The sequence below is a fragment of the Rhinolophus sinicus genome, linkage group LG15 (assembly GCF_036562045.2).
Source record: "Rhinolophus sinicus isolate RSC01 linkage group LG15, ASM3656204v1, whole genome shotgun sequence".
In the NCBI taxonomy this organism is placed as follows: domain Eukaryota; kingdom Metazoa; phylum Chordata; class Mammalia; order Chiroptera; family Rhinolophidae; genus Rhinolophus; species Rhinolophus sinicus.
The window spans coordinates 46,176,476-46,188,995 of NC_133764.1; the positions used below are offsets into that span (position 1 = coordinate 46,176,476).

At 51.2% G+C, this 12,520-nt stretch overlaps 1 protein-coding gene and 2 non-coding genes across 3 annotated transcripts in view; 2 read left to right on the top strand and 1 right to left on the bottom strand.

Annotated features, from left to right (window-relative positions):
* Positions 1 to 2,765: 2,765 nt before the first annotated feature.
* Positions 2,766 to 2,837, top strand: TRNAC-GCA (transfer RNA cysteine (anticodon GCA)). The gene has a single exon. It is a non-coding gene; the product is annotated as a tRNA-Cys (tRNA).
* A 1,632-nt stretch (positions 2,838 to 4,469) lies between these two features.
* On the bottom strand, positions 4,470 to 4,541 carry TRNAC-GCA (transfer RNA cysteine (anticodon GCA)). The gene has a single exon. It is a non-coding gene; the product is annotated as a tRNA-Cys (tRNA).
* Positions 4,542 to 5,216: 675 nt separating this feature from the next.
* Positions 5,217 to 12,520, top strand: part of LASP1 (LIM and SH3 protein 1) — a 35,883-nt gene continuing 28,579 nt past the window's right edge. The window contains exons 1-2 of the mRNA XM_019740622.2: positions 5,217 to 5,499; positions 12,419 to 12,513. Coding sequence (XP_019596181.1) covers positions 5,431 to 5,499; positions 12,419 to 12,513 — 164 coding nt within the window. The 5' untranslated portion in view covers positions 5,217 to 5,430. The remainder of the gene's footprint in view (positions 5,500 to 12,418; positions 12,514 to 12,520) is intronic.

Consider the following 12,520-nt stretch of genomic DNA (forward strand, 5'->3'; position numbering starts at 1 on the left):
CCCCTGGATTAAAAAATCCTTCCTGTCTCAAACCTTCCACACCTTGAATCTCCTCCTCACTCTCTTAGCGGAAGAGCTCGCCTCTTCCTTTTTGGAGAAAATTAGAATCAGTTATAGGCGGCAGTGTGCTGGTGAATGACTAACAACATGCTCCAGGGGGCCTGATTTCCCAAGGTGCAAGTATTCTTACCTGCTGATTTTAAGCTACCAAAGAGAAGTCAACTGGCTTTAAAAATTCCTGAAAATTTAACCATCGGTTATCGCAAGCTGGTATGAACCAAATCTAGCACACTTCTGGAATCAACCATCTCCTTCATCAGCTACCAACTAACTAGACACTGACAAATCCAAAAATTTTATTTCCATCCTGGACCTCTCCCTGAATTCCAGAATTAACTGGTTCTCCAACTGCATACTTAACATCTCCTCTTAAATGTCTGTGGGGCACTTCAAACTTAACATGTTGACCTCATCCTTGAATGTGAAGTCCATGAGGATAGGAAGCTATGCTTTATTACTTTCTGTGTAAGAGTTTTAAAAAGAAACTCTTGAATTTTTTCCCCCCTAAATTTACTCTTTTCCCAGTGTTCTTTATCTCAGGAAACTACACCACCATCCACCCCGAGAGTGAAGACCAAAAAAAAAAGTCATTCTTGATTTTCTCTTTCCTTCATTTCCCCCAAGCCATCCACTGTACAAGAAGCGTGTGGCTCTCCTGCTATGTTCAGTCTGGATGCCAGCACTCCCCTCCAGCTCTGCTGATGCACTGTGGTAAGCTGAACAGTGGCCCTCAAACATGTCCTCATCCCAATCCCCTTGTGAATATGCTACCTTACATGACAAAAAGGACGTTGCAGGCAGATGTAATTAAGTTAAGGATCTTGAGATGGGGAGATTATCCTGGATTATCCTAGTGAGTTTAATGTAATCACAAGGGCCATAATAAGAGGGAGGCTGGAGGGTCACAGAGACAGAGCGAAGATGTAAGAGTAGAAGCAGAGTTCAGAGAGTGAGGAGATGCTACCCCGCTGGCTTTGAAGATGAAGAAAGGGAGCAGGAGACAAAAAGTTCAGGAGGCCTCTAGAGGGTACAAAAGTCAAGGAAACTGATTCTCCCCTAAAGACTCCAGAAGCAATACAGGCATGCCAACACCTTGATTTTAGCCCAGTGAAATTGATTTTGGAATTCTGACCTCCAGATCTGTAAGATAATATATTTGTGTTGTTTTAAGTAAGTAAGTTTATGGTAATTTGTTACAGCAGTGATAGGAAACTAATGCACCACTGTAATCTAAGATATCACCACCATCTCTCACCAGCACTATTGCAACAGAATCCTAACCTGTCTCTATGTGTCCACTCTTTCTTTCTTTTACTGTGATAAGAACACTCAACGTGAGATTTACCCTCTTAACAGATTTTTAAATGTACAATACAATATTGTTAACTATAGGCACAGTGTTGTACAGCAGAGCTCTAGAATTTATTCATCTTACATGACTGCAACTTTATACCCAGTCATTAGCTACTCCCCATTTCTCTTTCTTCATTCCCTGGCAACCACCATTCTACTCTCTGCTTCTGTGAGTTTGACTGTTTTAGGTATCTCATACAAGTGGAACAATGCAGTATTTTCCCTTTTATGATTGGTTTATTTAACTTAGCCTAATGTGACATGTTGTCACAGATTTCCTTCTTTTTAAGGCTGAATAATATTCCATTATATGCATTTTCTATGTCTAGTCTTGACCTCCTATAAACCTTTCCCATAGGAGTATGGGTGATGATTTCAAATTCCTCTGCTCAAAACTATCCAATGCTGGCTTTTCATCCATTTGGAGTAAAATCCAAACTCCTTACCTTGGCCTACAAGGCCCTCTACAGCCCTGGCTACTTCTCCAGCTCTCTTGAATTGCTTTCCCCTTGTCCATCTTCCTCCAGCCACTTTGGCTCTAGAGCCTTTGCAGTAGTAGCCACTTCCTCTACCTGGTATGCCCCTTCCCATCCCATGGCCAAATGTCTGTCTCTTTCACGTCACTCAGGTCTGAATGCCAAAATCACCTCCTCAGAAAAGTCTTTTTCCATGGTTTTCAAACTTGAAATAGCCCCCCTCATCATTCCTGGGTATTTCCTTGTTTATTCATTTGTGCTTTTGTTTCTAGTCTGTCTCCATTAGATTTTAAATTCAGTGAGAGTGAGGCTCTTTGTGTCTTTCTATTGAAAGTATGTCTGCACCTAGAGTGGGACACATACGGTGTTTCCCCGAAAATAAGACCAGATTGTATATTAATTTTTGCTCCAAAAGATGCATTAGGGCTTATGTTCAGGGGATGTCATCCTGAAAAATCACGCTAGAGCTTATTTTCCTGTTAGGTTTTATTTTCAGGGAAAGGTACTACTAGAGAGTATAGCCAGGGAAGGTCTCTCAGTGGAGATGCCTTTTTCGCTGGTGTTTGTATTCTTTGAGAAAGACTAGGGGAAAGGATTTTGTATTCAGGTTTGCAAGAGATTGTTCTCTGACTTCTTAGGGTAAAGTGATGGGTGGGATTGTGGATAAAGAATTGAGCCTAGGAAAGGCAGATTGGTGCCTAAATTGACGTTTTTAAAAGGCCTTATCTTCAGTTGGTCTTTTAATTTTGTTCCTCATCATTAGTAAGTTCAATATCACCTAGCAAGAATTAAATAATTTTGAATAAATAATTTTCAGTACAAAAAAATGTGGGATTGATGTAAAAAGAATTTACCAAACAGCTGCCAACCAGCAGAGGGGGTATAGCTCAGTGGTAGAGCATTTGACTGCAGATCAAGAGGTCCCCGGTTCAAATCCGGGTGCCCCCTAGTCTACCCTTCACGTTTTCTCACTCAGGTATATCCCAGAATAACTGGAAAGTCTGTGGCTCCTGAATACAATATTCCTGAAAATTCCCGGTTCTCCTGATATAAGATCCCTCAGCTCAGCCTTAATTCCTTGCCAAGTTTTCCCCTTCAAATATCTCCCGGTCATGAAATATCTGAGAAGTAGACAGCACCCCAGAGGTATCACATTACCCACCTCTAAGATGTTTGCTGCCACTCAGAGGCGAGAAGTTCACGTCTAATCCCAACAGGTACCGGTAGGAAGACGGCACAATACATCTTCACGTAAACTGTTAACTTCTTTTTGGGTAAAAATGGAGTGTCGGTGCAGGGCAATACTATTTTGCCTAGTTGATACTCTGACCTGGAAGACTAGGAAAACAAATCCAAGTTCAAAAGGTTTATATAATCACAAAATTTAACAAGACATACACAGATGTAAGATAGAAGGTGGAAAGTGGACAGTTTTCTTCTTCATATTAGCTCAGAGGCAAGCCTTTAGCCTGATAACCTCCAGGTTGTAAGTTTGAGGCCTGGTGTCCAAGAAAGGGGTGAAAAGTTGGTTATACCTCAGGTCTGGGCTTTGCGCTGGACAGCAGCTTTGCCCAGTTTCCATGTCTAGGCTTGCTACTGCATTTCACAGTAGTAGGAGCCATGGGGGAAAAATGCGCCTGGGGTATTCCCCTGGGGCCTGGAGGGATGACACAACCAGATTCCGGGTTTAAAATATCACAGCTGCCCCCTGACCCAGGCAGCATGCCTTTCCCTTTCTCCTTTATTTTTCCTTTTTTGGGGCAAAATCGAAGGGGACGCTCTTACTCTCTTCACACTGTTTTCTTCTGGCCCAACGTGATACTGTCAGTGAGACAGCCAATAGATATCTGTCTTCACCTTTAGGTTATGAAACTCGATAGCCTTGTATTACTGGTTTAATGGTTCTCACAGTGTGGTCCCCTGGCTAGCAGCATAAGCATTACCTGGGAACTTGTTAGAAATTCATATTCTCAGGGTTCCACTCTAGGCCTACAGAATCAGAAACTGGGGGATGTTTTAACAAGCCCTCCAGGTAATTGTGATGCACGCTCAAATTTGAGAACCACTGCATTAGTTTATGTCAGTTTGCATTAGAATGTAACTTTATTTTTGTAAATTAAAATGAGCTTATGGGTGTACATTGGCCAAAATAATGTTCTCAAAGTGCATTGACTCTACCCGTGCCATGAAGAGTGACACAGCGCGTCCACGTCACTGGTAATAAAGTTGAAGTTGGAGGAAGGCTGTGTCTGTGGGTTTCCCCCTCGACCCACCCACAGCCCCATAAGAAACGCAACGCCAATTTGGGGAGTCATTTCGTCCTCGGAACCCGTGTTCGCGGAAATCCCGACACCTCTGGCGCCAGCAATCGTGACGCGCAGCTTTTGTACCTGATTTGTGCGCATATCCACCCTTCCTTCTTCTGCTGGGTACAAAACAAAACCGAAATCTTTCCGCTAGGGTTGGAAAATGAGGAAGGAACTTTCGAAAATCGTTTTTGTTTCATTTAAATCTAGGACCCAATTTTAAAATAGAAGAAAGAAGGAATTATGTTAGTTGTGGAGGGAAGAAAAGCTACCAAGGGGGCACCCGGATTTGAACCAGGGACCTCTTGATCTGCAGTCAAATGCTCTACCACTGAGCTATACCCCCGCGCCGCAGTTGCGCCTGGAAATAAATATTTGGGGCCTAAAGACACTGCTACACAGAGGGTGAGAGAAACAAGGATGAAGAGAAAGGAATGAAAGACGAAAGGAGGCCAAGCAGAAAGTGCCTGAGTCTGGGGAACCCCAGGAAAGCTGAACCTTAGAAGCGCAGGGAAGGAAGAATTAGCCGGGGATGCGAGACGCTGAAAACTGGAGGGAGAGACGGGTTCCGCCCTACAAAAGTGGGAAGGATGTGGGGGGGAAGGGAAGCTGAGGGGCGGGGAAGGGGGGTTCCCGTCTGCAGGTTCATGCCAGGTACCGACGGGTACAAAGGAAAGTTCCCGAATTTGGTGAATCTGATCGGCTGTTCAGGAGGTTTCCAACCCCACCCTTGAGCTATGCGAGGGGTCTGCCCGCCTCCCGCAGCCGGAGTCCCTCAAATGTGCGGCCAGACAGGCTCCGCGCCGCCTACAGCGCGGGAAAGGGTTTGGGCAAAGCCGGCTGCCCGCACTTGGCCTCCAGGCTCTCCTCTTCAGGGTGCCTACTACCTTGTCGTCCCGGGGCACCAGGGCCCCTAGGGACTCACCTAGGCGCGCACCCCGGACCCCGCAGCCCTCCCCGAAACCCGCCCCCGCGCAGCCCCACGTAGTCCGGGAGCGCGCCTGTCCGCGTGCACCGCTGTCCGCGCCCGCGGCGCGTCCCCGCCCCGGTGCAGCCCCTCCTCCCCACTGTGTTTATTAGGGGAAGGAGGGCGGAGGCGGAGGCCAGTTCCCTAGCTCCAGCCGCCGTTGCTGCCTTCTGTGTAGTTGCAGCCACCACTGTCTCCCGCCAGCTCACTCCGGGGAAGGAGAACGCGCGCGAGCTCGGGCGTCCACGCCCCAGCCTTTCCCCGAGCCATGAATCCCAATTGCGCCCGGTGCGGTAAGATCGTGTACCCCACGGAGAAGGTGAACTGTCTGGATAAGGTGAGCCTCGGGACCCGGAGACGCGTCTTTGCCATCACCGAGTAATGCTCCAGATTAGGGCGGGAGAGACGGGTCGGGTCTATGCAGCCTCTTCCCCACGATCCTGGGAGGAGGGAGGGAGGGCGGTGTCATGGGGTGTTGGGGACAGATCCTAGTCTGGAAACCAGGATATCCGAGGCGAGGCAAGGAGTCCACGCGTGGTGTGCAGCCACTACTGGAGAAGGGCTCTATGCCTCGGGGTTGGGAGGACGGAAGAGGGGTAGGGAAGACAGGCCCCAGGGTGGGGGCTGGGGGAAGGTTAGGGGTGCAGTCCCGCCCCCTAGGGCCGGGAGAGTGAGAGGAGACTGCCGCTCCCTCTCCCCCGCCGCCCCGAGCGCCAAGTAGGCGGAAGCGCGGGGCCCTGGGGGAGGGGGCGGCGGGGGGGCGGGGCAGAGGCTGGGGGGCCCAGCAACACGGTCCGCTCTGACTGCGAACCGCGGGTCTTCCTGGCCTGGAGACTAGGGGGCGGGGGCTATCAGCCGGCGAGTGTTGCCTCTGGTGAACTGGGCGGCGGATAAGACCTGAGACCCACTGCGAGACCCCTTTTTTTGGGCGATCTGTAGCCCCACACCCCTTGGTGGTTCAGCAGTTAATGGACTAGCAGACTTCCCTAGCTTCCCAGCCCCCACCTCAAATTAGAGGCCGACTCGAGGTACTGGGCCGCCTAGCCAGAGCCGGGCGAGGTCGGGTGCTGGAATAAGGTAGTGGTGGTGGGTGCTTCACAGAGATCTGAAATTGTGCTCAGAGCTTGAGACCGGCTTGTAGAACAAAGAGAGCTAACTTTTCAAAGCAGGTTTCCTCAATGGAGGGTGGGGTTGGCTGAGTTCAGGAGTAGACTAGAATAGGGGAAGTGTTTGGGGTGGGGAGGGTGGCCTTTTGGAAATTCACTGTCCCCTGGGGGCTCTTATGCAACCCCCCCCAACTGGACTTGTTCATCTGGTTGCCATTATACTTTTGGAGGGGGCTTGAGAGTAGAACTGGGTGTTTCCAGCATTTTGGGGTCGGATCCAGTCCTCTTTTAAGTTCCCTTAGATCCTGAGGCAAAATCTGCCTCTCCTCTGCATCCTGCCCCAGTCTGAAGGAGGGGCCTCTGTGATTTTTGTCCCCTTCCTCATCGTGCGTTTCACACACCTCCGAAAGCTGGCTCCAAGTCCAAATATTCCCTCCCCATCTGAACTGGCAATGGTGGAGGGTATGGGATGGAAGAGGGGTACAGAGACCTGGGGCCAAGTTCTTTGCCCACCTGGAGCCACGTTTTGGTTGGAAAAGGACAGCTCTTTGGATACTTGTCTCTCCCTTTCCTTTTGGGGTTTGAGCTTCCTCAGTGACCTTTGGCCTCTGAGTCAGGGTGATGGGGTGGGATTCCAATGTGGGCACAAGGGATGTGGGTGCTGACCTTCCTGATGACCATGCCAAACTCTGGAGGGCGGGACTTGAGCTTGGAGGCACTAACTGAAGAAACATCTGTCCTTGCACATTGATGTTTTTGCCCTTCTCTGGTGGTAGGGATTTTGGCCTTTTGGAACTCAAGATACGAGTTCCCTGTGCCCCTTTTCTCTACAGTCATTAAATGGGAAGAGGCTGTGGCCACATTCACCCATACAAGGCAGAAGCAATATAGGATTGCTAGCCCAGGAGTTGGGAGACGCTGTCCTCATTCCAGGTCTGTTCCCACCAGCTTTATAAATGGCTCTAGGCCTCAGTATTCCCCATCTGTCAGATGGGTATGATGATGTCATTTCCTTGGAGGTGGGGCAGTGCACTAAAGTACCCGGAAGGGGATGTGGTATAGGCTGTGTCCTCCCTACCTTTTTAGGATACTCTGTCTAGCTCCACACCTGGCCCCCCTTGTAAAGAACTTTGGTGCTGGTGCTGTGTGTCAGAGGGGTGGTGGCCAGGGATCCTGCAAGGTGCCCTCCCCAGACAACTGTTCTCTTGCCCTAGCTGAAGAGGTGGGGGTTGCCTTGGGAAGTGGGAGTTGGTGATTTCTCCCTATTTCTAGCGCTCTGTATAGGAAGTGGCCCTGGGGAGACCTCCCTTGCACTGAGCAGGAGGCCTGGAATATCAATGTATCAGACTTATTCCTTCTAACCAACTCCAGGCAGTAAGGACTGGCATTTCCTACTAGAGAACTGGTAGCGCAAGGGCTGAGACCTGGGAGGGAAAATATTTAGTCCCTGTAGGCAAGGTTGCTAACCAACTTCCCAAGGCTTCCCATTTACTATAGAAAGTCAAATTAGACCTGCTTGGTTCACTACAATCTCCCTAGGGCATGTAGCCCACAATGTGACTCCAAGCACGTGCTGTGTCCTTGGTGTTGGCCTTTTCTCCTTCCTGAGCCTTATCTCCCACAGGCTTAGGTACATAAAGGCCATGTCACCTCTGATGGCCACCCTGCCCCCAACCTGCAGTGCCCAGTGTGCTCTGCATACTGGATAAATATGTATTACTGATGCTGGTGTTTGAGGAAGGAGGTTGAGATTCACTTCCCCAGAGGATTTATGGGATTAGAGTTGGGGGAGAAAGAGGGTGACCTCATCTGCTCATTCATTTCATAAATATTGAGCATCTACTTTGTGTCAGGCACTCTGGAGGGCTTCCCCAGGGCCTTTGAGGAGGGAGAAACTGTGTCTCAAAATGTCCTCTACATTTTGAGAGAGGTGGCGTTTTCTCCCAGAGCCTGTTGGGAAGCATTTGTATCCGGGGACCTGTGTTGTCAAGAATCTTGCCCTGTCCTTCTCCCCTGGCTTGTTCTCCTGGGCTCTTGAAAAGAGGTGGCAATATTCATTTGGGAAGGATAGGGGACTGGTAGGCTCCAGTTCCCCTGGAATCCCTCCTCCCCACCTCTGGTTGTTTGAACCATCCCCCCCCGCCGTAGGGGGCAGCCAAGGTAGAAGGAGGCTGGGCTGGACACAAAAAAAGGAGCCAAGACCTTGCAGCTGTGGTGCCCCATTTTCCTAGTTAAAGTTGGGAGTACCCCACCATCACCTTGTGGCCATCCATTTATAGTGGCTACTAATTGCGTTGTGCCAGGCCTGGTCTTCAAAGCAGCCTCACAAAAAAGATGTGGTTGCCCCTATAAATGATGAACCCCATAAATGGAGGCTCAGGAAGGTTATGTGGCTCATTCCCCTCTCAGCCAGAGCTGGAGTTCAAATCTAAAGTTCTTTGTGCTCAGCTCTTCTGCCTGTTGTGTTTTCAAAAAGTACTTTTATTTACTGTCTCATTAGTGTCCATAGTGGTGCCGCTCCTTCCTGGCCCTGGCCTGGGCTCTTGCCTGGAGCTGCGGCGCTAGGAAAAATCATCTCTCCCTGGGAATTTGTGGAGGGCAGCCAAGGTCTACGCCTTTAAGCCAGTGGCCTAGGTGGCTAAGTGAACTAGGCTGGTGACCTAGCCAGGGTGGGGCTGGTGTTACCTCTGAAGAAGGGAGAAACTCTAACCCTGGGCGACAGGAAGGGAGAGGAAGGTCTCATACTCCAACCCTGAGTCATAGCTACTCCAGGCAGCCTGGGTGCAGATGGCAAGATGCCAGGCTACAGGCACAGTGACCTAAAGCTGGCCGCATCCTCCTCACCCAGAGCTGGGGCAGCGCTTCCCCCACCTCCACAGTGCTTCCAGAGAGATAAGGGCTGGCCCAAGTCTTGCCCAAGTGCATGGGTGAATCTTGCATCTGCCCCCATCTGCCTCTGTTTACCTTTCTGTGGAGTGGGTTTTCTGTGGATTGGGTTGCAGCTTTGGAGTTGTAGGCAAGGGAGACTTGAGGGTAATGCTGGAGCTTGGGACATGGGCTGAGAGGCTTCTAACAGGCACCAGAGGTCTGATTTTTTGTGTGAAAGGCAAACAGTAGACTCCCAGGGCAGCAGGAAGGATTCGAGTTGCCTGCCCAGAGGTGTACTTTGCTCCCCTGAGTCCTGAGTCCCAGGAATGCTTGTTTGAAATCTTCTTACCTGGGAACTTGAAGAAAGGGGGAAGTCTTGCTCTAAGACAGGTCTCACAGGGCAGGGGATTCAGGAGGCAGAGAGGGTCATTGTGGGGTCGTATCGACTTATTTCCCTGACTGTGTTCTTCATCAGACCTGATTGAGATAGGGATTGGGTTTCTATCATCAAGGAGATGGGGTTCCCTTGTGGTGCCTGGTCCAGGCCTGGCCCACAGGGGCTGTTGAATGACTCACCATATTCTGTCCTCCCTACCCCCCACTTTCCTACCCCAAAGAGGACATGGTGTCAGAAGCTGCTGGATATTCCTGCACCTTGGAGCCCTCCTCCAGAGAGGGGAGGGAGTGAGTGAAGCAGCTCATGGTGCTAGACTTGGAGCCCGTGTCATCTCATTACTCCTCCCAGCACTCTGTGGGACCCTGGTTTTAGCTCCACCTTAAGGATGCACAGACCGAGTTCAGTAGCTACCCTGGAGGCACTTAGTCCACTCTCGTTTTCATTATTTTGCTCCCAAGCTTCCTGTAAGGGAACAGATGACTACCGCCCAGCCTCTGGTGTATCTAGCTGAGAGCAAGCGGTCTCTGGGGGTGAGGTTGAGAGGAGCTACTGAATGGGCACCATCCCCTCGTATGGGGGCTCCCTTTCAAAGGGCAGCCAGAGGGGTCTTGTGGAATCCCTGGATTGGGTGTCGGCCCTGTATTTCCAGCCTGGTCAGAATGTTCTGGTCCCCTCTGCTTGGCTCCAGGGTGGGGTTCTGGCCATCTGCTGGGGTGGGGATGTCTGTCTCCCTCCCTTTGTCTTCCTCACATCAATCAGGAGGCAGCTTTGGAGGTCCCCAGTCCTAGGACGGTGCGTATTCCTGCAGATGTGTGTGAAAGTGGGTCATGGTCTGGATTCCAGAGAATGTTTTTCCTGGCAGGCCTCTGTGGGGGTGGGGGGAGGCGGGGGCCCAGGCAGGGGCATGTGCAGCTAAGCAGGCAGAGGCCAGCAGACTGGGTGGTGACAGTGCTAGGGCACGCTGCCAGTGCCTCCCAGGCACTGGGGGAGGGAGAGGGGCTATCACTCAGGGGGGCTGATGTGGGCAGGGACGACCCTGTCCTGGTTTTCTGGTGGGTGGGTTGTATGTGTTGGGGTTTTGCATCAGGAGGAGTCTGGACTGGGCTCTGGGATAGGACCCGGTTGGGGTGGGGGCCAAGTTTAGACCAGCTGTCCCTTTGCCTCCAGACTTGCAGGTGGCCTTCTTCCCAAAAGAGTGGTTCTCTTATCACTTCATTTAGTATTCCACCATTGGAGAGTCCTTTGGGTCCCCTTGACAGGGGAAATACCCTATTAGAAGGCGATTACCCCCCAGATGACCCCATGGTCTCTGGTTGAACTGGGGCAGGGTAGGGGAGGTGGTATTCCAACCTTCCAGCTTCCTTTTTTCTGTCCCCTCCTCGAATGCGTCCCGGAAGCACCCTTGTCAGGGAAACACATTTTGAAAAGCACTGCCTTGGGGGAATTCCTTGACCCATGACCAAGAACCAGCCTTGTGCTGGTCACCTTCAAAAGTCTCTCTGGGCCCTTTCCTGGCTTTTGGCCTCCTTCCTAGAGGGGTCAGGAGTGTCTCCCTTGACTGCTGAGAAATGGGGCAGAGACAGGCTAGCCAGGTCACCCAGGCAGCCCGGATTCTAGGCTCCTGGAAGCTGGACTCTGGGTTCATGCAGATTCTGGGTCTCATTACGAGCTGCCAGGGGTAAGTTTACATCTCATTTGCATGGGTTTGCCCCAGCATCCACATCTCTTAGGATGGGTCACTTCTGTCGCATCCTTCCCTTTCCCTCATGGCCTTCAACTCTGTTCCCCTCCATCGGCCACCCTGGAATGGTCTTGGTTGTTCTATTCCAGGCCTCTGGGCTTTGCTGGAGTCTTACCTGTCACTTATTCTCACCCGCATTGTAGCTGTGGCTGGGCACAGCCCCACCAGCACCCCAACACACACAAGCCTCCAATGTGAGCGGCTGAGGCTTCTCAGCTGAGGTTCATATCTCTGTGCCCAGCATCTAACGTTCAGGTACTTAGAGGTGCCAGACGCTGTGCTGAGGGCTTTGCAGGTGATTTCTCATTTAGTCCCAGGAGGGACACGTATGGTTTTCATTCTACAGACCTGGAAATGGCCCAGGGGTGTGGGCCCTGACCAAGGTCACACAGCTAGTCAGGGTGGAGCTTTATATCCACTATGGGGCTTCCCCCGCCAAGGCTTTTAAGCAGAGTTCTTCAGTGTCTCGGGAAGACCAGCTGCTGGGTGCTCTCCTACCAGACAGGTGGGAGAAGGGTAGTGGAAGGGGAAAAGGGTGTAGGAGTGGTGGCAGAGCTAGAGCACCCACCCCTACCTATGGTCGGGGTCCCACAGGAAGTGGGAGGTGTCAGAACTAGAGCATCATTCAGGCTCACACGTGTTGGGAAATCCTGGTGTGGGAGCTAGGAGGGCCTGGGTTTCCAGCCTGGGTACTCCGGGTGCTCAGGGGCTGGGCCCTCCTTGTCTTCTCTAGGCCTTGTCAAGACTGAGGAGCTGCCCCTCACTTTCAGCGGCAGCTTCTTAGCAACCCTGGTGCAGGTTTGCATAAGCAATGAGGCTTCTCCAGCTGGGGGCAGCAGGAGTGGTCTGGAGAGGCGGAGCTGACCTTTTGGGGACAGCTTGCCACTACTATTACTGGCCTCTTCCTCACTCATCCTTCATGTGTGCCCTTCATCCCCTCCTGACAGCTCAAATGGCTGGCTGGTGGGGAAAGAGAGGGGAGTGTCATCAGCTGCCAGAGCCACTGTGAACTGAGATGTCCCTAGCTCACTCAGGGTGATTCTATGTTCCATCCCTGGGATGGAACACTCCTCCCTAAGGCCTGAGCCCCCCTCCCTGAAGTACTGGTGTCTGACAGGTGTCCTCCCTCTGCCTCTGTCCCCAGTTCTGGCATAAAGCATGCTTCCATTGCGAGACCTGCAAGATGACACTCAACATGAAGAACTACAAGGGCTACGAGAAGAAACCCTACTGCAACGCGTGAGTC